The following is a 23224-nucleotide window of genomic DNA, read 5'->3' on the forward strand; positions in this document are numbered from 1 at the left end:
AGAGTTTTCAGTAGCATGGACTAGAAAGAATGCTGGACCTTCGCCTTGTGGCTCTGGGCGGCTCCTAACTTGCCTGAGCTTATTTGCTGATCTGTGAATCTGGGAGGGGAAGATCGGCCCTGTCCACCCCTGAGGTGGTAGAGATCAAACGAGCTGATGAATGTAAGAGTGCTGCTCCACTGCTATCAAGGAGGAAGGAGGGTAGTGTCTCCATCTGGGCTTCTGAAGGCCTTGAATGAACGCAGCTCACGCTTGTGTCTGTGTCAGAGGTGTTCATGGGTCAAGATGATTATTTTCTAATTTGTCGGTGGAAAGCTGGGCATAAGAGATTGATAAAAGTGAGCACAACCTGCTTGGCCCATCATTGGGGTCCCCTGGGGGCATCTGGAGCATCTCAGGGCAAAGGTCTATAGCTGGTCCCTCCACTGGTGGCTTTTTGCTCAGGATTCACAACTGCCATCCTCACCAACACCTGGCTGGATGACCGTGCTGAGAGAGATGGCCTGGCCCAGCTGATGTGTGAGCTGAAGACGCACTTTGACTTCCTGATAGAGTCGTGTCAGGTGGGAATGGTCAAACCTGAACCTCAGATCTACAGGTTTCTACTGGACACCCTGAAGGCCAGCCCCAGCGAGGTACGGAGACACTTCCTTACGGTGGAGAAGGATGTTCAGAGATATTGCAACCAGAGAAAAACTGAGGAGTGAGCAGGTGGGATACATCTCGGGCCTGGCAGGACAGCTCTGAGTCCACTTCTCCCAGACCATGGCTTCTCCTAAAAGACTGTTACCCATTCTTTGATCTAGAAAGTTCTCCATAGAAGGCCGGGCGAGGTGGCTCAAGCCTGTAATCCCAGCACTTTGGGAGGCCGAGACGGGTGGATCACAAGGTCAGGAGATCGAGACCATCCTGGCTAACACGGTGAAACCCCGTCTCTACTAAAAAATATAAAAAACTAGCCGGGCGAGGTGGCGGGCGCCTGTAGTCCCAGCTACTCGGGAGGCTGAGGCAGGAGAATGGCGGGAACCCGGGAGGCGGAGCTTGCAGTGAGCTGAGATCCGGCCACAGCACTCCAGCCTGGGCGACAGAGCAAGACTCCGTCTCAAAAAAAAAAAAAAAAAAGAAAGTTCTCCCAGAGGTGGGCATTTGGCTCCACTGTATAGCTCTTACAGAACTTTGGTCAAAATAGGCATCAGTAAAAGCTGTTTTAGCCCAGTTGCCTCAGTTTACTTACAAAGAAATGGAGATCCTAGGAGACTTGCAAGGCCACAAGACTAGTAGTCAGGTTCATCCCAACAAAGGGTGAGTGGGGATGGGCTCTGATATAGCCACGGTCTGCCACCAGACACCCTGTGCCCTGAGCCTGTCTCCAGAGATCACCTATCCTAAAGCTCTCTTCTCTTTGGGTGTCCCTACTTTAATCTGCAAAAGGTGATTGGATGGAGATTAAGTTCTTTTCCCTCACATTTCCAACCCTCCACCTCCCCACAAGCTGATCAGAGCAAACCTTGGAGTCCTCGTCATGCTCCATCCTGGGACCTCCCCTTTCTCCTCCTGGACTTTGCTTCTGCTCTTCTCAGTGCCTGCAATCAGCCTCAGAGCAGGGCTATGAATCTATGCCTGCACAGGAATATATCAGTCTTCCTATCGATGGCTTCCAGGTTGGATGAGCTGCTTAGAATTCTAGACTTCCCTTGTCCAAGACAGTAAATGCATGCATCCATGCTTTCTATGACTTCCAGGATTTTTCTCTCTTTTTATTGATTAACTAATTAATTTATTTTTTCCTAGAGACGGAGTCTCACTCTGTCACCTAGGCTGGAGTGCAGTGGTGCGGTCATAGCTCACTGCAGCCGCAAACTCCTGAGCTCAAGTGATCCTCCTGCCTCAGCCTCCCAAGTGGCTGTGACCACAGGTTCATGCCACCATGCATGGCTAATTTTTTACTTTTTGTTGTAACAAGGGGTCTCACTATATTGTCTATGCTAGTCTTGAACTCCTGGTTTCAACCAATCCTTCCAGTCTCCCAAAGTGCTGGGATTACAGGTGTGAGCCACCAAGCCTAGCACTTTCTTACTACATACAAATTTTTGATTCATTAAAAATCTATCTGGGGGTAAGATGTAAAGTAAGGATCCACTTTATTCCCCTGAACAGTTAACCAGTCATACCAAGGCCATTAAACAATCTTCCTTACCAATTGGACATGACACTTTTCTTAGAAACTAAATTCTTATGTGTATTTGAGTCTATTTCATAGATATGTCTGTTTCTTTTCTAGTGCCAAATTTCTACCTTTTGTAACTTCATCAATTGTTGACTCTAAGCCCTCACTACAGTTCTTTTCCAGACACGTTTTTTGGTCTACTGATGCCTGTTCATTTTCCCAGATGAATTTTAATGTCACCTTGATAAGTGTGTATCCTCTCCTAATCCTCTTGCAATTTCAGAAGTGGCTGAAGCCAGTAGGTCTGTGTGGGGTCGTATGTACCTGTGTTTTCATGCGTATGTGATGTCATTAAATGCTTTCCATTTTTGCAGTAGATGGTTACAAAAGAAAAAGAGTTTTTAATCTCATCATAAAATAGCCCCTGTTTGCATTCTGGTGAGTTTCTTTCTGGGATTCTTCCATGCTGTTTTGGGCTTAGGTCGTCTTCTTGGATGACGTGGGGTCTAATCTGAAGCCAGCCCGTGACTTGGGAATGGTCACCATCCTGGTCCAGGACACTGACACAGCCCTGAGGGAACTGGAAAAGGTGACCGGAATCCAGGTAATTTGACTTCCGAGTGAACCAAGCTTCCTGCAATTGTCTGTGGTTTCTGGACTCAGGAGAAAACCACGAGCAGAGAAACTGCTGTCCATGGAGTCCATGTATGACTCTCGGGTGCCACTGGTTGGAAGTCCGTCACTCGCCGTGCAGTCAGCATGATGTCCCTAAGGAGCATCTTGTCTCTTTCTCTGCAGTCAGTGAACAGGGAGACAAGAATTCATACTAGTGTTAGTGCCAGGGCCAGATAACTGGCAGCAAGAGTGGGATGTTCAAGGCCATCCTGACTTCACTTTTGAGAGTAAGTGTGGAGAACGTTTACCCTAAGCTTCAGGGCCCCTACCTGGCATGCCCGAGTGTGCTGCTGGCACTCAGGTGCAGCCCTTTAGTTCCACCCAGCTCAGAACGAAGCCTCTTAAGAAAAGCCTGTCCCTCCCTGAGGTGGATGGGACAGCCATCATGATGTCCCTGGGGTTGCCTGGGTATTAGCCTGCTCCTCCAGGTCTGAGGCACCTTTCTTTGTTTGGGTTGACCTAAAATCGCTGATCTCACCTAGTCCACAGCCTCCTGCAGAAGTACAGCACCCTCGTCCTGTGAGCACAGGGAGGAAGAGGCAGGAGAGAGCTGGCACTCAGCTGAGCCTGCCACACGTCCAAGGATGCACAGCCATTGCCTCAAAGGGAACTGAGTTAGTTTGCTCAGGCTGCCGTAACAAAGTACTACAGACTGTGTGGCTTCAACAATAGACACGTATTCGCTCACTGTTCTGGAGGCTGGAAGTCCAAGATCAAGGTGCCAGCAGGGTTGGTTTCTCCTGAGGCCTCTCTCCTTGGTTTGCAGATGACCGCCTTCTCCCTGTGTCCTCACTTTGTTTTTCCCTGTGTCTTTCTGCTTCCGAACTTCCTCTGTTTATGAGGATACCAGTCTGATTGCACTAGGGCCCACCCTAATGACCTCCTTTAACCTTAGTTACTTCTGTAAAGGCCTCATCTCCAAATACAGTCGCATTCTAAAGTATTGGGGGCTAAGGCTGGGTGCAGTGGCTCACTCCTGTAATCACAGCACTTTGGGAGGCTGAGGTGGGCGGATCAGTTGATGTCCGGAGTTCGAGACCAACCTGGCCAAAATGGCTACACCCCGTCTCTACTAAAAATATAAAAATTTAGCCAAGCATAGTGGTGGGCACCTGTAATCCCAGCTACTCTGGAGTCTGAGGCACAAGAATAGCTTGAACCCAGGAGGTGGAGGTTGCAATGATTCAAGATTGTGCCACTGCACTCCGACCTGGATAACAAGAGCGAGACTCTGTCTCCAAAAACAAACAAACAAAAAAGTATTGGGCACTAAGACTTTAACATGTGAATTTTGAGAGTGATACAGTTCAGCCCATGATAAGATTGATTTTTTTTGTCTTTAATGAATAAATTAAAATGTACACCCAATGACTCCATAACCTTAAAGTATCTTGCCCAAGCTTTGTTCATTTCTCCTTCTATAAACCTACAAGTCCCAGGCAACAGAGAAGAAAGCGCATCAGACTTGGGGTCAGGGAACCCATGTGCGCGTGTCACTTGCTAGGTCTGTCCCTTCAGCATACCTGAGCCACAGATACCTGTCTTGTGAAACTGGGAAAGTAAATCATATCTCACTTCTCTCTGTCTCAGGGTAGGAGGAAGAGGAAGATAGAAGGAAAAATAAACATCATCCCCCTTCTATTTTTTTCATTGTGGAAAAATACATATAATATAAAATTTACCACCTGTGTGTGTGTGTGTGTGTGTGTGTGTGTGTGGACAGTTCAGTGATGTTAAGAATATGCACATTGTTGTGCAGTCATCACCACCATTCACCTCCAGAACTTTTTCATCTTCCCCACATGAAACTCTGCACCATCAAACACGAACTCTCCATTCCCCCTGCCCTGGCCCCTGGCACCTGCCATCCTGCTTTTTTCCTCTGTGAATTGGATTCCTGTAGGGACCTAATGTAAGTAGAATCACAATATTTGTCTTTTTGTAACCAGCTTACTTCATTTAGCATAATGTCTCCAAGGTTGACCCATGTCCTGGCATGGGTCTGAATTTCCTTTTTAGGATAGAATACTAACTACTCCGCTGTATTGATAGACCACATTGGGTTTATCCCCTCAGCTATTCAAGGACGCCTGACTTGCTTTTGCCTCTTGGCTATTGAGAATAGCGCTGCTACGAACGTGGGTGTGCATGTCTCTCTTTGAGGCCCTGTTTTCAATGCTTCTGGGTGTATACCTAGGATTGGAATTGCTGGATCATATGGAAATTCTATTTTTCTTTTATTTATTATTATCATTTCTTTTTTCAGATGGAGTCTTGCTCTGTTGGCCAGGCTGGGGTGTAGTGGCACAATATTGGCTCACTGCAACCTCCGCCTCCCGGGATCAAGTAATTTCTGGCTAATTTTTGTATTTTTAATAGACACAGGGTTTCCCCATGTTGGTCAGGCTGGTCTTGAACTCCTGACCTCACATGATCCACCCGCCTCAGCCTCCCAAAGCATGAGGATTACGGGCGTGAGCCACTGTGCCTGGCCAAAATTCTATTTTTGAATTTTTGAGGAAATGCTGTGCTGTTTTTCACAGCAGCTATACCCTTTTATATCCCCACAGAAAAATCACCCCTTTTTAAACAGGGGAGACTATGTCTCTCTCTCAGAGGAAGGCAGTGGGCATCAGTCATGAACAGGCTTTGTAAATTGCACAAACATACAAGAGGATCATTAAAGTAGGAATCCCCCACTTTTCCCACCCCCAAAAGCAGAGGCATCCCCTGGTGTGTGATCTGGCTAACTGAGGACACATGGCAGGAGGGGCCCTAAGGGGCACCGGCCCTGCTCACGGGCCTTGGCTCCCCCTGACTATGGACTCATGACCATCAGGGGACACCAGGATGCCCTCCCGCATCACGCTGAGTACCTCCCTGCCCCCAGGTCTTCTCCAGATGCCACAGAGGTGGGGAGACTCATCTCCTGTGTCCCCCTCTGCAGACACCCAGGCAGAGTCTCCTATGGTTATAGAGAAGGTAGGTTTCTTAGCTTATGTCCCCATTTTAGAGGTAACAAAACCGAGTCACTGAGGAGAATGAATTTTTTCTTGGGTTACACCTTTAGGACTAAAAGTGACCATTCCAGCAATAGGATTGACAGCGTGTCTGGCAGCAGAGTTCACACGTAAGGTGATATTCACACACGTGTGCTCAGTAGCAGGCTCCTTGTTATTTCTGCCTCAGGGAAACTGATTCCAGTAAGGTACAAAAGCTACCATAAGGACTGCTTGTTCAGGAATTTCCTATTTACTGAGACGGGTTAGTCTAAGCCCTCAAGGACTCCTGAGAACAGGCCTGGGACCTGCTGGTGGAAGGCTATTAGGGGCTAGACTGTGTCCCCCAAAATTAATACAGTGAAGTCCTAACCGCTAATACCTCAGGATGTGACTGGGTCTGAAAAAAGGGCATTCAAGGAGGTAATGAAGTTAAAATGAGGTCAAAAGGCTGAGCCCTAATCTCATCTGACTGGTCTCTTTAGAAATAGCAGAGATTAAGGACAGGAGCTGTGGCTCACTCCTGCATTCCCAGCACTTGAGGCCAGGAGTTCAAGGCCAACCTGGGCGTCATAGTAAGATCCTGTCTTTAAAAAAAAAAAAGAATAGCTGGCCATAGTGGTGCACACCTATAGTTCCACATACTTAGGAGGCTGAAGTGGGAGGATCCCTTGAGCCAAGGAGGTCAAGGCTGCAGTCAGCTGTGATCACATCAGTGCATGCCAGCCTGGATGACAGAGCAGAGACCCCCAAAAAAGGGAGAAGAGGCAGAGATTAGGACACATACAGAGAGGTGCCAGGAGCATGAGGACACAAGGGAAAGTCCATGTGAAGACACAAGGAGAAGACGGCCATCTGCCAGCCAAAGAGAGAGGCCTCAGGAGAAACCAGCTCCGCCAGCACCTTGATCTTGGACTTCCAGCCTCCAGAACTGTGAGGAAATAAATATCTGTTCTTGAAACCACATACACTGGTATTTACTCATGGCAGCCGGAGCAAACTGATACAAAGGCCCAGAAAGTTTGATTTTGGCCAACTTGAAGGAGAGACTTTTCGACAGAGGGGAGCGGTCATGGAGTGACTGCTCTGTGAGCTTTGCATGGTGTCCCACATGAGCCTGGGCGACCATCTGAGGAGCTGCCACAGAAGCGAATAATATTAATTAAAGTCCAAACTCTCTGGCTTAGAGCAAGTGATTTTTGCTTCTTGCTTATATGAAGTTCAGTGGGCAGTGGCCAGGGGCTTTGCCTCACACAGTCATTTGGGGATCAGGGTGATGGAGGATGCACTGTCTTCTACATGTGGTTTTCGAGGTCACACTGGACACCTGGCCGGAAGATGGGGAGTTAGGAATGTAGAGAATTGTGTGGGGGTTTTAATGTGCCAGGCTGCACTCTTCCATCTGCGTCCATTGGCCAGAACTCAGTCCTGGGGCTCCACTTAACCTGAAGGCAGGAGGGATAATGGAGTCTGGCTGTGCTTGCAGGAGAGGGAGATGGGCTGGTCAGTCGCCAGCTGGGCTCAGGATGGAGCGGCAAAGGTGATCTCTGAGGCCTCCCCTGGCACCAGTACTCGGGAGAGCCTCTCACGGAAGGAGGCTGCGGCAGTCTCTCTCACTGTACCTTTCCTGCTTACAGCTTCTCAATACCCCGGCCCCTCTGCCGACCTGTTGCAATCCAAGTGACATGAGCCATGGGTACGTGACAATAAAGGTGAGTCAGTTTTGTCTTTCAGTCAGCTGAGTGCTGTCCCACCAGGTCACCTAAAACAACCAGCAGAGACGCCCAGGTGACTGAGCTGGGAAGATCACCGGAACCTAAGCCTGGGAGGTGGAGGTTGCAGTGAGCCATGATCACACCACTGTATTCCAGCCTGGGTGATGGAGTGAGACCCTGTCTCAAGAAAAAAAAAGAAAAAGTGACCAGCAGTGACATTTGTTAAATATCGAGGGTGATTGAACATCCGCTATTTATAAGGAAATGATATTTCCTGCAAATCTCATTCCTCAGATATCAATGAAAGACAGACCCTGCCTCAGATTCTGTAAAGCAGTGTGACTGATGTGGCCAAACCCCCGCAGAACAGCAGGCTAGGGGGCTTGGGCAGCCTGGGGGGCTAAAGCACACACACAGCTGGCCTGTGTTGGGGGAGAACATGTTTTCATTCAACAGGCATTTATCAAGCACTTCCTCTGTGTCAGGCACAGGCCAGATACAAGGGATGCAGTGATGATCAAGACAGACCTGTCCTCAAGGAGCCCACATTGAGGGCAAAGAGAGGGAAAGGGTCATTAAAATGTTCTTTTTGTTTTAAAGGGTTATCGTAAGGCCAAGGCCACATACAGAGGGTCCTGGCTTATGATCTGGCTGGGAGATCTAACTTGGCTTTCTGACACAGAGCAGGGGTTTAGTATATCCTTATAGATTCACTTTGGGATTTTTCCTCATTTGTCATTGGCCTCATTTAAATGTGAAAGGACCTAAATCTGTGGGTCCAACTCATCAGCAAAAAAGGCCAGACAGCTACTGTGCAGCCAGGTAGACCCAGCTGGAATCTAGGTTTTGCCATTTAACTGAGATTGCAGCCTTGGACAAACGTCTTATCCCTCTGAGCATCAGTATCCACACCTTTATAATGAAATGACAATATCTCTCCATGCTGTTTCTGTGAAAATTAAATGAAATGTTATATGCAGACCACGGGGCATAGTATCCAACAGCCATGTGCTCCATAAACTGCAGCTGACAAACAGGAGAGCTGGAGGCTATGGCTGTGCTGGCCTTGGAGACCTTGGGGACCTTTGCTGTCCTGGAGGAGAACCTCAGAGAGAAATTCTGAGATGAATGGAGGATCTTCCGTGGCCCCAGGGATTTTACATTCACAGCCTCGGTGGTTTGGTTACAGCAAGGATGAGGTGTCTGCTCAGAATGAGATCTGTGCTCAGAATGGGTTCTGCAAGGGTGGAGGCAGCCACCATAAACGTAAAGTGGGCATCCAAGCACGAGTGGGTTTACATAGTAAGAAAAGGCTTTTCTGGGACTTAAAGCTACTGCTCAGCATCACTGACGTCCCTTCTATAATTCTGGGTTCTCCTGAAGGGGTGAATGTTTAATCAGGGCCTTCAGGTCTCATCTCTCTGGTGCTAAAAAGGAGTGAGGGGCTTTTCGCCCAGAGTTGGGGGCTGGGTCGTAACCGTGGACAGGGTTATTCTTGTAATTCCCTTAGGGTTTGCATATCCAGCCAGTTTCAAGAGATTATTTGACCTTGAAGGAGTGTGATCAGAATCGCTTTACCCCACCTTGTCTTTCCTTCACCCCATATTTAAGAGCAGGCAGTGAATTTCTGGGGAGTCCCAGCTGCGCCAGGTTCTCAGGAGGCTGGTGCATTGATAGCTACTGAATCCTAAACTGGGTTGATAATAGATCTTTTTGTGTTCTGGCTTTATGGACATTTTTCTTAACACAGAAAAGAAATGAGATGAGAAAGGACATGTGTTTGCTGGGCTCCTCAGCTGAGTCAGTATGAAGCTGTGGGCCTCAGTATCCACAGCTTCCTAATGAGATGATAAAGCTCAAGAGTGAGCTGTTTAGTTGGGATCTGTGCTAGAACACAGGCAAACTAGGATGGTTTGATCCTAGAATGTGAAACATTTCTCAATGTAAGGTAGATCAAATTTAAAGTCAACTTTTGCCAAGTGCTGAAGGAAAGACTATGGAACAAACTCTGATAAACACTCTAGTTCGTGAGAGGGACTGCCAGATGCCCACCTAATGTTTTCTTGGGCAAAATAGCTTGTTGGGAATTATGAATGAAACGTCGTGTGGGGCCAGGTGTGGTGGCTCATACCTGTAATCCCAGCACTTTGGAAGGCCAGGGCAGGAGGATCACTTAATGCCAGGAGTTTGAGACCAGCCTGGGCAACATAGTGAGACCCCCTCATCTCTACAAAAAAATGTAAAAATTAGCTGGGGTGGTGGTGCGCATCTGTGGTCTCAGCTACTTGGGAGACTGAGGTGGGAGGATCGCTAGAGCCCAGGAGTTTGAGGCTGCAGTGAGCTATGATCATGCCCCTGCCCTCCAGCCTGGGCCACAAAGTGAGACCATGTCCCTGCACTGTCCAAAAAAGAAACTTCCAGTGTAGGGCACAGCTTGGAGTCATCTGAGATACAGCCAAGTGAAACTGTTCCCCGTGAATTTCTACAATGTGGCTCTGATTGTTCTCCTGCATTTCCTTTAGGATAGTGGAGATATGTAATTGGGGTAAGAACAGGGCACTTTGATTATTTGGTTCATTTGGCTGGCTCCCACCATAATAGTCAGGGCTGGTTAGTGGCTGTTACAAACACCCTGTCCCTTTCAGTGGCTTCACACCAAGTGTGTTTCTTGCCTACAGCACAGTGCAGTGCGGTGGGCTCTGTCCATGCAGCCATTCAAACCACCAGGCTCCTTCTCTCTGCTGCCTCCACCTTCCTCAAGGCCCATGTCATTCAGGCGAAGGGAGAGAGGCCACGCACAGGAGGTTCCTGTGAGCCCTGGATGCAGCACCTTCTGGATCAAACCTCCTGGATGCAGGGTGTTTGTTACAGCCACTAACCAGCCTTGACTATTATGGTGGGATCCAGCCAAATGAACCAAATAATCAAAGTGCCCTGTTCTTACCCCAATTACATATCTCCACTATCCTAAAGGAAATGCAGGAGAACAATCAGAATCACATTTCCTCTGGGAGACACTGGCCGGAGCTCAGTTGTATGGCCATAGCAGCTGTAGGAGGGGGAGGTGCTCTGTAAGATGCTACCTTGTGCCTGGAAGAAGAGGGAACACAGACCTTTTCAAGCCCTCACAGTCTCTGCCACACCCATAGTCCCCAAAAAGAATGTGGGTGTGGCAAAGCTTGAACAGATTTCATATTTAAGAAGTAAACAGCTCTTAATGAAACACTCATGGTATTGAGATAGCCAGGTGGGAGGGGGTCCCCAGAGAAACTCCAAACAGCCTGTGCACTGGAGTGGAGCCTCAGGAAGTTCTTGCCCTTTGCAGCAGGGAGGAGCCTGGCCCCTCCTCTTCCTGTGTGGAAACTGGGATTCCAACAGTGAGGCGGGAAGTGCTCTGGCAGGGAACTCTGGCTTTGCAGAGTCCCTGTTCCCCCTTTTTCACCTTTTCACCCAATAAAACCCTGCTGTTGACTCACGCTTCAAATTGTCTGCAAGCCTATATTTTCATGACCGTGGGACAAGGACCCCGTCTTTAGCTGAAGTAAGGAAAAGTCTTGCAATGGTATTCTGCACATGACCATGAATATTATGCTCTGCACAATATCAGCCCCCTGTTTAATATACTGAAAACGCATCACAACAGCACCAGAAATTCTGAGAGTATGGGGGCTTGTAGAGAGGAAAGGGAAGTGTGTTGTTTTGTTTTCCAACATCATCATCTTTGCAGAGTTCTTAGGTTGTAGTGAGAGCCACCTGTTTTTATTGAGTAGGTTGATCAGGGCCTCTTCTCAGCCATTTTCATCTAACACTGGGGTCCTTCACTGAGAAATCTGGGTCATGCGCGATCCAGCAATGGACTGAAATGGCCCTGGCATTCTGTAGACGCTGTGGGGCCTGGGTCCACTGGGCCTGGTGCTTCGTCACTGCCTGCTTCTCTTTCCCTTCCACAGCCCAGGGTCCGTCTGCATTTTGTGGAGCTGGGCTCCGGCCCTGCTGTGTGCCTCTGCCATGGATTTCCCGAGAGCTGGTATTCTTGGAGGTACCAGGTGAGGAAAGCTGGGGGAAGGTGCAGCCGGTCAGGGTGAGGTGGAGGGAGTCTAGATGGTGTGGCCTGATGTGGACTGTCGTGAGGAAGCTGAAACCTTACAGTGGAGCATTGTCTCCAAAGTGTGACCAGGTCGGGGCAGGAGGGTGACTCCAGACCTCAGGGCTGTGCTAGGCCACGAGGCACCTTTACAGATTAGAAAAGGGCAGACTTCTTTAAGACATTCCATGCCCCCTGCTGGCAACTCTCTGTAATGAGTATAGAAAGCTGCAAGAGCTTTGCCAGGAAAGATGCTCTCTTAGATGTGGCATTTCTCCGGTGCACAAGCCCCGCCACCACCCACAGTAGCCCTGTATAAATGGGCTCATTGCAGCCCCATGGCAAATATACTAGGTAGTGCCTTGTGGCTCTTTCGTTTGAGCCATTTACAGGAAGAAGGGGATGGAGGGAAGCAAAGAGGGAGTATCCGCCTAGAACTAATGGGACTGTGCTGGAGTGTGCCTGTTTGTTTTCTAGATCCCTGCTCTGGCCCAGGCAGGTTACCGGGTCATAGCTATGGACATGAAAGGCTATGGAGAGTCGTCTGCTCCTCCTGGTGGGTGCGCTGTCTTGCAGCTGTCTTGTGCTGGTCTTGCCTTCTACCTGCCTGAGCGCTCCACGCCTCAGTGCTTTCCCTGGTCCCAGATCAGAGTAGCCTTCCCCTTAAGAGAGTCTGACTTCACCTCTTTCCTCTCCTACAGTGCCCTGTGTCTCTGCACTTTGGGCCTCAGATGCCCCTGCCCCCACACTCTGAATGAATACAGCAGCCCCAAAGACCCACGCTCCAAGGGATCTCCCACTGATCATGGAGGATGGCGGACATAGAATGTACCATCCATCTCCAGAACATTCTTCATCTTGCAAAACTGAAAGGCTGTATTCAGTCCTTAGTTCTTCCTCTTCCCAGCCCCTGGCAACCCCTTTCTACTTTTTATCTCTATGAATCTAACTCCTCTAAAGACCTCATATAAGTGGAATCATACAGTATTTCTGCTCTTGTGCCTGGCTTCTTTCACTTAGCGTAATGTCCTGAAGTTTCCTCCATGTTACAGATGGCACCACAATTTCCTTTCTTTTTTTTTTTTTTTTTTTTTTGAGACGGAGTCTCACTCTGTCACCCAGGCCGGAGTGCAATGTCGTGATCTTGGCTCACTGCAACCTCTGCCTCCCAGGTTCAAGTGATTCTCCTGCCTCAGCCTCCCAAGTAGCTGGGATAACACATGTGTGCCACCACACCCAGCTAATTTTTGGATTTTTAGTAGAGACCTACTTTGCTGGGTACATTTATCTTTCAGTTCTTGTAACTTTTCATGAATTAGTTCTTTGATATTTTTTTCTCTTGGATTTTCTCTATTTTTGTTCTTTTTCTTTTTGCTTTCTGGAATTGCTATTGTTAAAATACTGTTATTGTTAAAATTGCTATTATTTAAAAATCATACTACCCATTGATTTGGGTACTCATATGAGCCAAAGCAATCTACAGATGCAATGCAATTCCTGTCAAAATCTCAATGGCATTTTTTACAAAGATAGAGACAGCAATTCTACAGTTCTTATGGACCCATGAAAGACCGCAAATAGACAAAGCAACCTTTAGAAAGAATAAAAAAGCTGGAGGCATTTGAAGCACACTTCCTGATTTCAAACTATATTACAAGTCTATAGTATGATACAAACAGTGCGATACAAACATAAAGACAGACGTAGTTCAGTGGAACAGAATAGAAAGCCCAGCAGTTGATCCACATGTATGTGGTCAACTGATCTTTGATAAGGGTACCAAGAATACACAGTGGAGAAAGGACACTCTCTTCAAACGAATGGTGGTGGGGAAACATGAAAAAGAACGAAATTGGACCTTTATCTTACACCACACACAAAAGTCAACTCAAAATGGATGAAAGGCTTAGATGTATGACCTGAAACTGTACAGCTTCTAGAAGAAAACACAGGGGGAAAGCTTGACATTGGTCTTGGCAGTGATTTCACGGAGGGATATGACATCAAAAGCACAGGCAACAAAAGCAAAAATAAACACTAAGGCTTTAGTAAGTTTTTGTGGGTTTTTTGTTGTTGTTGTTGTTGTTGTTTGGTTTTTGGTTTTCTTTGCAAAATGGCCCTTTTGATGTGTTGATATATTTTAAGTAATGTGAATTAAATATGTTTCTTTTATTTTTAATTGCAGAAATAGAAGAATATTGCATGGAAGTGTTATGTAAGGTAAGAAGGATCTTGGGTAACATCTTCCCCATCCTGCTTTTTTTTTGTTGCTATAAACCCAAAGCTGGGGTATCCATTCAAATTTTAGGGAAGCATCATTTCACAGCCTCTGGGTATAAATTCCTACTGAAAGTAGAACAGTATTTCCGAGTGAGAACCAACATGTATGCAGCATTGACTGTGTGCCAGGTCTTCCTTCAAGCAATTGACAGAAGAGAAAACTGAGTCAGGGGAAGTTAAAGGTAGTTGCCTGAGGTCAACAGCCAGTAGAGCCATTTTGGAAGCCTGCAGTACTGCATTCGATTGCCTCACCATCTAGAGCATTGAAAAAAGTCACTTTATTCTGGTAAACACGTTGTTGGCCAGACCTAGGCCAGACCTCTGCAGACTGGTGACCAGCATGGAGTTCCTGCTCTAAGACGGGTGTAAGCACCATCCTGTAGAGGGGCCCCTCACTTCAGTACTGGCAGGGGAGGCCAAGGCCAAGGTGAGGAGAGACTGGGTCCCAAACCTCCATGCAGCTCAGGAGCAAAAGCAAAGGCTGGGGGAGCCCAGGGGAGGAAACAGTCCCCAGGTTGGCTGGGGAACTAGTAATGCTGCTGGTGACACGGGGATTACAAAAGCCTCCATCTCTGAGTCACATCCCTGGGGGGGGCTCCTCCCCCTCATGTGTGTCCCCCAGCTTCATGTGCTGACTTTGGCATCTCAGAAGCAATCATGAGTAAAAGTTCCGTTTCCAGGCAGGGCTGCTCCTCCTTCCTCAGTTTCCCAGTCTTTGCCTCTTGCACTCTGCTGCTCCTGATCCCAAGTGTCTCCCCCAAAGTCCTACCAAGGTCTCACCAGTGACCCCAGGAGCCCCTATCCTGCTGTTGTCCTCTAACCTGGACCTTGCTTATTTCCATCAAAATCCATTCTTGAGACAGGCACATTGGGTCACTTAGGAGAACTAGTCTCTTGAAGAAAGTCCTTTTACCAAAAACAAACAAGATGGTGCTCCTATCCTCCTGTTCCAACTTTGAAAAATCATGAGTACATCCACAGCTAGGTATTTACCCAAGAAAATCGATGATATATGTCCACAAAAAAAAACCCAGATACAAATGTTCACAGCAGCATTATTCCCAACAGCCAGAAATGGAGACAACCCACATGTCCATCAGCTGATGAATGGATAAATAAAATGTGGCCTGTCCCTACAGTGGGACACTCTTCAGTTGTACAGAGGAATGACGTGCTGGTGCAAGCTTCAGCAGGAATGAACCCTCAAAAGATGATGCTCAGCAAAAGAAGCCAGTTTCTGTGTCAGGACCGTGGGTGGTGGGGGCAGGAATGTGTTGTCCCCGGGATGGAACGAGCCTCTCACTGCTCCCCTGCAGCAGCACGGGGGCAAGCTCTACAGGGCAGCTGTCTTCCATCCCCCTCCAGGGAAGAGCCCAGGCTTGCTGTCTTACAGTGGTGATGGGATAGTTAGGGATATGTATTGGTGTACACTGAATAATTCACTGTGCATGTTTGGAGTCAGCTTGGTTCCTGAGAGGATGCTAGGAAGGAAGGGAAGGGTGATGTCACGAAGGCTGCTGAATGATGGATGGCTGCACTACTCAGCCTGGCTGCTGTAACAAAGTGTCACAGACCAGGCAGCTTCAAAAATAGATGTTTGTTTTCTCACAGTTTTGGAGGCTGGAAGTCCAAAATCAAGGTGTCAGCAGGGTTGGTTCTCCTGAGGCCTCTCCTGGACTTGTAGATGCTGCCTTCTTCCTGTGTCCTCATATGCTCGTCCCTTCGTGGGTGTCTGTGTCCTAATCTCCTCCTCTTCTCTTTTCATTTCTTTCTTTTTTTAAAAAAAAAAAAATATGAGACGGGGTCTCCCTGTATTTCCCAGGCTGGTCTCCAACTTCTGGGCTCAAGGGATCCTCCTGCCTCGGCCTTCCAAAGTGCTAGGATTATAGGTGTGAGCCACTGCGCCCAGCCTAATCTCTTCCTCTTCTTCTTTTTTTTTTTTGAGGCAGAGTCTTGATCTATCACCCAGGTTAGAGTATGGTGGCACGATCTTGGCTCACTGCAACCTCCTCCTCCTGGGTTCAAGCGATTCTTCTGCCTCAGCCTCCTGAGGAGCTGGGATTACAGGCGCCTGCCACCGTGCCTGGCTAATTTTTGGGGTTTTTTTGTTTGTTTGTTTGTTTGTTTGTTTTTTGAGATGGAGTGTCACTCTGTCGCCAGGCTGGTGCGATCTCGGCTCACTGCAACCTCCGCCTCCCAGGTTCAAGTGATTCTCCTGCCTCAGCCTCCCGAGTATCTGGGACTATAGGCATGCACCACCACGCCCAGCTAATTTTTGTATTTTTAGTAGAGGTGAGGTTTCACCATGTTGGCCAGGATGGTCTCGATCTCTTGACCTTGTGATCCGCCCACCTCGGCCTCCCGAAGTGCTGGGATTACAGCCTTGAGCCACTGTGCCCGGCCTAATCTCCTCTTCTTATAAGGACTCCAGACACGTTGGATTAGGGCCCACCCATATAATCTCATTTTACCTTAATCACCCCTTTAAAGGCTGTATCTTCAAAAACAATCCCATTCTGAGGCCCTAGGGCTTAAGACTTCAACATAGCAGTTTTGGGGAGGACACAGTTCAGCCCATCATAAAGGCTGAGGCAGGCGGGTGCGGTTGCTGATTTTGCCTATGTGTGTCTTCTTTCTTAGGAGATGGTAACCTTCCTGGATAAATTGGTAAGTCATTATTTTGAACTGATATCTTTGGAGAATTCCTTTGGGACCTGGGTATTTAAAGAAAAGGCGTCAGCCTCGAGCAAAGGTGCACGGGCAGGGAGGGCACATTTGGGGGCAGTCGAGGGCAGAGTGGACATGGGCAGAGAAAATCACAGAAACAGATGGCAAAGAGCAAGGAGGAGATTAGCTTGTTTCTTTGTCCTTTAATGAAGGGCAGGTTCCAGGGAATGGGACCAGGGAGGACAGCCTTGAGTATCAGGTAGAGAAGTTTGGAAAATACCCCGAAGGCTAATATTTCCCATCTCTTTAAACTTTCATCCCTTCTGAAACTCCTAGAACCTACTGCTTGCATTTGACATTGTCGGGAATGTCAAACTCGATGATACCAAATGAAAGCAAATCAGCAGTAGTGAGCTGAGAATGTGCTTTTGCAGAGTACACTTCCCACTCCCAAGACTGCATGGTATAACAGCCTCCCCTTCCCCAAGTGAGGTCAGCGGCGCAGAATGGACGGAGGGGTCAGGCTCAGCCAGGACAGCAGCAGTGGAGGACAGGGAAGGACTGTGGAGCTGTGGGACTTAGGGCCTCTTAATTGGATGTGGGAGTCAGAGAGGATCTAGGACGCTGACCTCTGGTTCACCAGCGGTGCGCTGTGCCTGACACGGCAGGGAAGAGACTGTGAGGATATCATGGTCCCTGCCCTCTGCGGATTCTCAGTTTCCTGGGATTAGGTTTGGAACTCTTGTGTGTGATGGGGACAGGGAACAGGGCATGGCCCAGAGTGGCCATCCAGTCCTGACTCTGTACAGTCTTCTGTCTAGAAGGGTGCTCCTTATTGTTAAGAGAGTGACTCTGTGGTTGCTGCCGGCGGAGTCAGTGTGGAGGGAGGTGTGGATAGGCTCTGCTAGCTAGGTTTTGCTCTGTGACGAAAGCACCTGACACATTTCTGAGAATGTGTCTCCTTTGTTAAGCGACACGTGGCTATAGCTGCTCCATGAAGAGGCGTTGACGTTGTCATTGTCAGTACCTGCAGCAGAAAAAGAGAGATTAAAGATGCTTTGGGACTTTTAATGGTTGTTTAAGGGAGGAGAGCTTCCAAAAAAAGTAGGGTTTTGGGGGGTAGAAGCATAATCATTTGATAAAAGATGTACTTGGAACATGAAGAGGTAAGTTATAGTTCTTTTAAGATAGAAGAGAGGAAAAAGGAAGAAAAGAACGAAGGAAAATTTGATTTGAGAGAAGGTAGAGAGGGAGAAGGAACCCATGGCCTGTGGCCTCGGTCTCCTAAGCAGATGTAAAAGGCTGGCTATTTGTGTTGAGGGTCTGTGGCTGGTGGAGGGAGGAGAGGTTTGAAGGGTGGGCATTTGGAGAGCTGCTGTGGGTCGGGGGAGGAGGCCCTGGTGTCAAGGGGCTGGCTGAGGGCTGAACCTCTTAGCACCCCATTCCAGAAACCTCCTCACATTCGCCTCCCTTCTTTTTCCTTCTCTAGGGCCTCTCTCAAGCAGTGTTCATTGGCCATGACTGGGGAGGTGTGCTGGTGTGGTACATGGCTCTCTTCTACCCCGAGAGAGTGAGGTAATTGGGCCTCGGGCAATAAGGATTTGGGGGAGGCTGGACTTGGGCTCCTGTGAGAATTGTTCCTCAGATCTTTAACCCCAGAAAACTTCTCAAAAACAAGTAGGTAATCTGGGAAGGTGATGTCTTCACTCTTCAGTATCTGGTGACACATTGAAAAGAGGGCCTAGCCGGGCGTGGTGGCTCATGCCTGTAATCCCAGCACTTTGGGAAGCTGAGGTGGGTGGATCATCTGAGGTCAGGAGTTCGAGACCAACCTGGTCAACATGGTGAAACCCCGTCTCTACTAAAAATACAAAAAGTAGCCGGGCATGGTGGTGGGTGCCTGTAATCCCAGCTACTCTGGAGGCTGAGACAGGAGAATCGCTTGAACCCGGGAGGTGGAGGTTGCAGTGAGCCGAGATCGTGCCATTGCACTCCAGCCTGGGCAACAAGAGTGAAACTCCGTTTCAAAAAAAAAAAAAAGGCCTAATGAGCTAATGTGTTAGGAAGCAGCACCTGTTCCACTTACAGGCCATGGGACAGATAATTCAGGGCCCGAGTGGCCAGTGGGAATGCAGGAGGATAATGGCTGAGCTTGAGGAGTACAACAGGTGTGTCTTCAGTCCTGGACTGAGAATCAGAAAGTGTGGCCCTCAATCTGCCCTGATCGGCTGTGTGACACGTCACTGCACTTCTTAGGCTTGGGCTTTCTCAACCACAAGTGGTAATGGTAACTCCTGCCTGACTCCACAACCAGAAAATGCTGTGCAAATGTCCAGTGAGCCCAGCATGTCATGGTCCCCACCATTTCATTCATAATCATTCTTAGACCAGCATTTCATGGCTTGAGTGAGAGCTATCAGATGGCAGGTTTTGGGCCCAGAGACTCTGTAGTCTCTGGCCGTTTGAGCTGGTGAGCTGCAGTTAAACCTGACTTCCCATTTCAGCCTCTGATCTTAGCAAGTTAAAGAAACATCATCCTCATTTCCCATCTGAATTTCCCTAACTAACCCAGTTATTTTGTATTTGGCTAAGTTTCTGAGATTGGAACTACCAGGAAACTTTGTTCTGATTCTCTCCTGGCTCAAATGATAGGATTATATCAAAGAATAAAAAGAATCAAATGTTTCCTAAAATATTGTTAAAGTTTTCATGCTATTGTTGTGTTCATCTCTCCAGCTTTTTAAAAAATTTCTTGTGGGTACATAGCATATTCTAGCTTCTCCCTCTCTCTTTCTTTGTCCCCTCTCTCATTCAAAGTGGAAATAAGAGCTTGGTTCTTAAGAATTGGGTTCACTAAAAAGTTACCCTACAAACTGCATGACATACTGGTTAAAGCGAACAAAAGGAAAGATAGCAATGAGCTGTGTTTGCCCCTCAAATTCACCACCTTTTCTATTCCTTTTTTTTTTTTTTTTTTTGAGACAGAGCCTCACTCTGTTGCCCAGGCTGGAGTGTAGCTGCAAGCTCTGCCTCCTGGGTTCAAGTGATTCTCCTACCTCAGTCTCCCGAGTAGCTGGGACCACAGGTGTGCACCAACATGCCTGGCTAAATTTTGTATTTTTAGTAGAGACGAGGCTTCACCACGTTGGCCAGGCTGGTCTAGAACTCCTGGCCTCAAGCGATCCACCCAAAGTGCTGGGATTACAGGCATGAGATAACTATGCCCGTCCATGTTTTCTATTCCTTTTGTTAGCATCCTATTCCATCTTCGGGTGATAAGTCAGTGGTCTACTGGCTAGATTCCTGGCTTCTGGCCTCTCTGTGTGCATCCATATGGTCTATCAGTGCTTGATTAATCTTCCTGACTGCTCCCTCTGTGTCCACGTGGTCTCTAAGGGCTGGATTAATCATCCTGACTGCAACTCGAATCCACCCTCCCTTCTTCTGAGAAGCCCTCATGGTTTTCTTGGTTCTTACAGCATCAAATTCAGACTCAGGGCCCTTCATGTCTAGGCTCCCTACTGCCTTTCTGTTGTTATTTTCCAACATATCCCATTCCATGCTTGGCTTCTAACCATTCTGACTCTGTGCTCCATTGAACACAGCTGCAAGCTTTGCCCCCTTCTAGAATTTGCTTAGGCTACCTCATGTTGTTCTCCTCCCAGGCCTTGTTCCCCTCCCCAACTCTCCCCATTCTGAAAAGCCAAGTTCAAATGCACCCTTTTCCACAGGGTCCTCCATGGCGCCCAGTTCAGGAATTTCTTATCTCCTTCCAACTCCCATGCTATTTTGTGCTGTTCTATGGCTCATGTCACAGTCATCTCATAAGGTCATTGTGTGTTTTTCTGTTTCTCCTTATTAAATTATAATGAGTTCCTTGAGGATAGAAACGACATTTTTATTCATTTTACATTTTCTGTCCTCTAGTATATACCATAGAATTATGCTCAATCCAGAGGAGACACAATGAGTGAATAAAGGGAGGAAGAAAATGAATGCATATTTTAAAACTAGAGAGAGATTCATGTCTCCATATTCTATTCAGGGTTGCTATAGTATGTGTAGTGTGTGTGTGTGTGTGTGTGTGTGTGTGCATGTTCCTATGTATCTAAGGCAAGTTGGTGAGAAATACTGCAGTTTAGTGGGGAAATAAAAGCACTGAACTAGGAATCGAAAATTCTGAGTTCTGATGTTCTGATCCCATTCTCCCGTTCACTGCTAGTGTATGACCTTGTGCATAGAATGTTCCCACTCTGAGCTTCAGTTTTGAACTTCAAAGTCCTTTCTGGCTTTTGTAAGACTGTCTTCTTACAGGGGCTATATCTTGCTGCCTCTTATTTCTGTAGGGCGGTGGCCAGTTTGAATACTCCCTTCATACCGGCAAATCCCAACGTGCCCCCTTTGGAGAGTATCAAAGCCAACCCGGTATTCGATTACCAGCTCTACTTCCAAGAGCCAGTAAGTGTGGCACCAAGGGCAACAACGGGAGCATTCGTGTTTGCCTTTCCCCTGCCTATCTCCTTCTCGTTTGCTTTATCTCTGTCCCCTTTAATTTTATGTGGCATTAGTCAGAAACAATTTTACAAATGGGCTCAGGTGAAACTGGCTGCCGTGCCCAGCTGGTCCTTCCCAGGCAATGGCACATTTCTGTGTGTGTTCGGGTGGTGAAGGGCCGGGGGATGTTGTGTCCTGGGGGATGGCTTCTCCAGTGTCTCTGCAATTGCAGAGTTTTGGGGGCTCGGTGCTCAGGTAGAGCCACCCCTCCTGGTTCTCTGGCTGAAAGGCTAGTGATGATGGCACCAGGGTCAAAGAGTCCTGCAGCAGGCCCCACGTGTGCTCTGAAGAATCTGAGAAGTTTCTCGGTATTAATATACGTGCCACGAAGATGCCTTTCAGAGATGCCCCTGGACGTGGCTGATATGTGTATTGGGGCATCCCTGCCACCGTTAACTGGAATTCACTGAGAGCAGCATCAGGAGTCAACGTCACCTGGCCTGGTGCCCCCGCTGCAGCTGCCCTCTTCTGTGGGCATCCACTTGCGGGAATTATCCAGAGAGAATAAAAGATGTTTCCTGCACACTCCAGAGAGAGAGGAATGGAAGTAATTAATTAATCAGGAATGTGAGAGACACTCTCACATTCCTCTCCCAGCCTCCACCTCTTATCCTCTTAGGAGGGACCATTTCCCGCAAGACCACAACCATCCCAGTTGTGATTCAATGAGTAACTCTTCTCCAACAATTATTTTCATTAATGAGACAGCATCTGTGTGAAAGGAGCTTTGCGATTCAGGCAATAACCGGACTCATTCACCAAAAGCTCCCAGCAGCATTTTGAAGAGACCTCAACATATCGCATCCCACATGGCCGCATCCTGCAGGGAGGCCTGGGCCCTGCTGTGCCACAGCCTGGTGTGTGGGAATCCACGAGCTTCCTTTGGCCTGAATGAAAGCACCATGTCCTTCATCAGTGTGAGACAGTCTCGATGGTGAGACTATGGGTATGGTGTGTGGTGTAGAGGGCGTATTACTTTACTGGGGCTGCCGTAACAAAGGCTAGGTAGCTCAACAGACTGGGCAGCTTCAACAACAGAAGTTCATAGTCTTACAGTTGTAGAGGCTGGAAGTTCAAGATCAGGGTATTTGTAGAGTTGGTTTCTCTTGAGGCCTCTCTCCTTGGTTTGTGGGTAGTCCTCTTCTCCTTGTGTCCTCGTACGGTATTTAGCCCATTAAAAAAAAATTTTTTTTTTTTTTTTGAGACAGGGTCTCGCTGTGTCACTCAGGCTGGAGTGCAGTGGTGTGATCATAGCTCACTGCAGCCTCGAGCTCTCCAGGCCCAGATGATCCTCCCATATCAGCCTCCTGAGTAGCTGAGACTACAGGTGCATGCCACCATACCTGGCTAACTTTTTGTGTGTGTATTTTTTATTTTTATTTTATTTTAAATTTAATTTTATTTGAGACGGAGTCTCCCTCTGTTGCCCAGGCTGAAGTACAGTGGCGCAATCTCGGTTCACTGCAACCTCCACCTCCTAGGTTCAAGCGATTCTCCTGCCTCAGCCTCCCGAGTAGCTGGGACTAAGGTGCATGCCACCACGTCTGACTAGTTTTTTGTTTTTGGTTGTTGTTTGTTTGTTTATTTATTTATTTATTTGTTTGTTTGTTTGTTTGTTTGTTTATTTATTTCTGTATTTTCAGTAGAGACAGGGTTTCACCATATTGGCCAGACTGGTCTCGAACTCCTGACCTTGTGATCTGCCCGCCTCGGCCTCCCAAAGTGCTGGGATTACAGGCGTAAATATATAGAGATGGGGTTTCACCATGTTAACCAGGCTGGTTTCAAACGCCTGGGTTCAGGTGATCCACATGCCTTGGCCTCCCAAAGTGGTGGGATTACAGGTGTGAGCTACTGCACATGGCCTAAAATACTTTTAATTGTGGTAAAATACATGTAATGTAAAACTGACCATGTTACCTATTTGTAAGTGTGCAGTTCTGTGGCATTAAGCACATGTACATTGTTGTGCAGCCATCACCACATCCACCTCCAGAACTTTTTCATATTCCCAACTGAAGCTCTGTACCCATTAAACACTAATTCCTCATCTCCCCTTCTCCCAGCCCTGGCAGCCACCATT

The 23224-nt window shown here is 47.8% G+C and overlaps 1 protein-coding gene across 2 annotated transcripts in view; it reads left to right on the forward strand.

Annotated features, from left to right (window-relative positions):
* EPHX2 (epoxide hydrolase 2) overlaps positions 1-23224 on the forward strand; it is a 56817-nt gene that overhangs the window by 17497 nt on the left and 16096 nt on the right. For both annotated transcript variants that reach the window (XM_025393771.1, XM_025393772.1), the window contains 9 exons: positions 445-635; positions 2649-2771; positions 7479-7553; positions 11507-11602; positions 12118-12196; positions 13826-13860; positions 16561-16587; positions 18077-18162; positions 20934-21045. In XM_025393771.1, coding sequence (XP_025249556.1) covers positions 445-635; positions 2649-2771; positions 7479-7553; positions 11507-11602; positions 12118-12196; positions 13826-13860; positions 16561-16587; positions 18077-18162; positions 20934-21045 — 824 coding nt within the window. The remainder of the gene's footprint in view (positions 1-444; positions 636-2648; positions 2772-7478; positions 7554-11506; positions 11603-12117; positions 12197-13825; positions 13861-16560; positions 16588-18076; positions 18163-20933; positions 21046-23224) is intronic.

The sequence above is a fragment of the Theropithecus gelada genome, chromosome 8, assembly GCF_003255815.1.
Source record: "Theropithecus gelada isolate Dixy chromosome 8, Tgel_1.0, whole genome shotgun sequence".
NCBI lineage: Eukaryota > Metazoa > Chordata > Mammalia > Primates > Cercopithecidae > Theropithecus > Theropithecus gelada.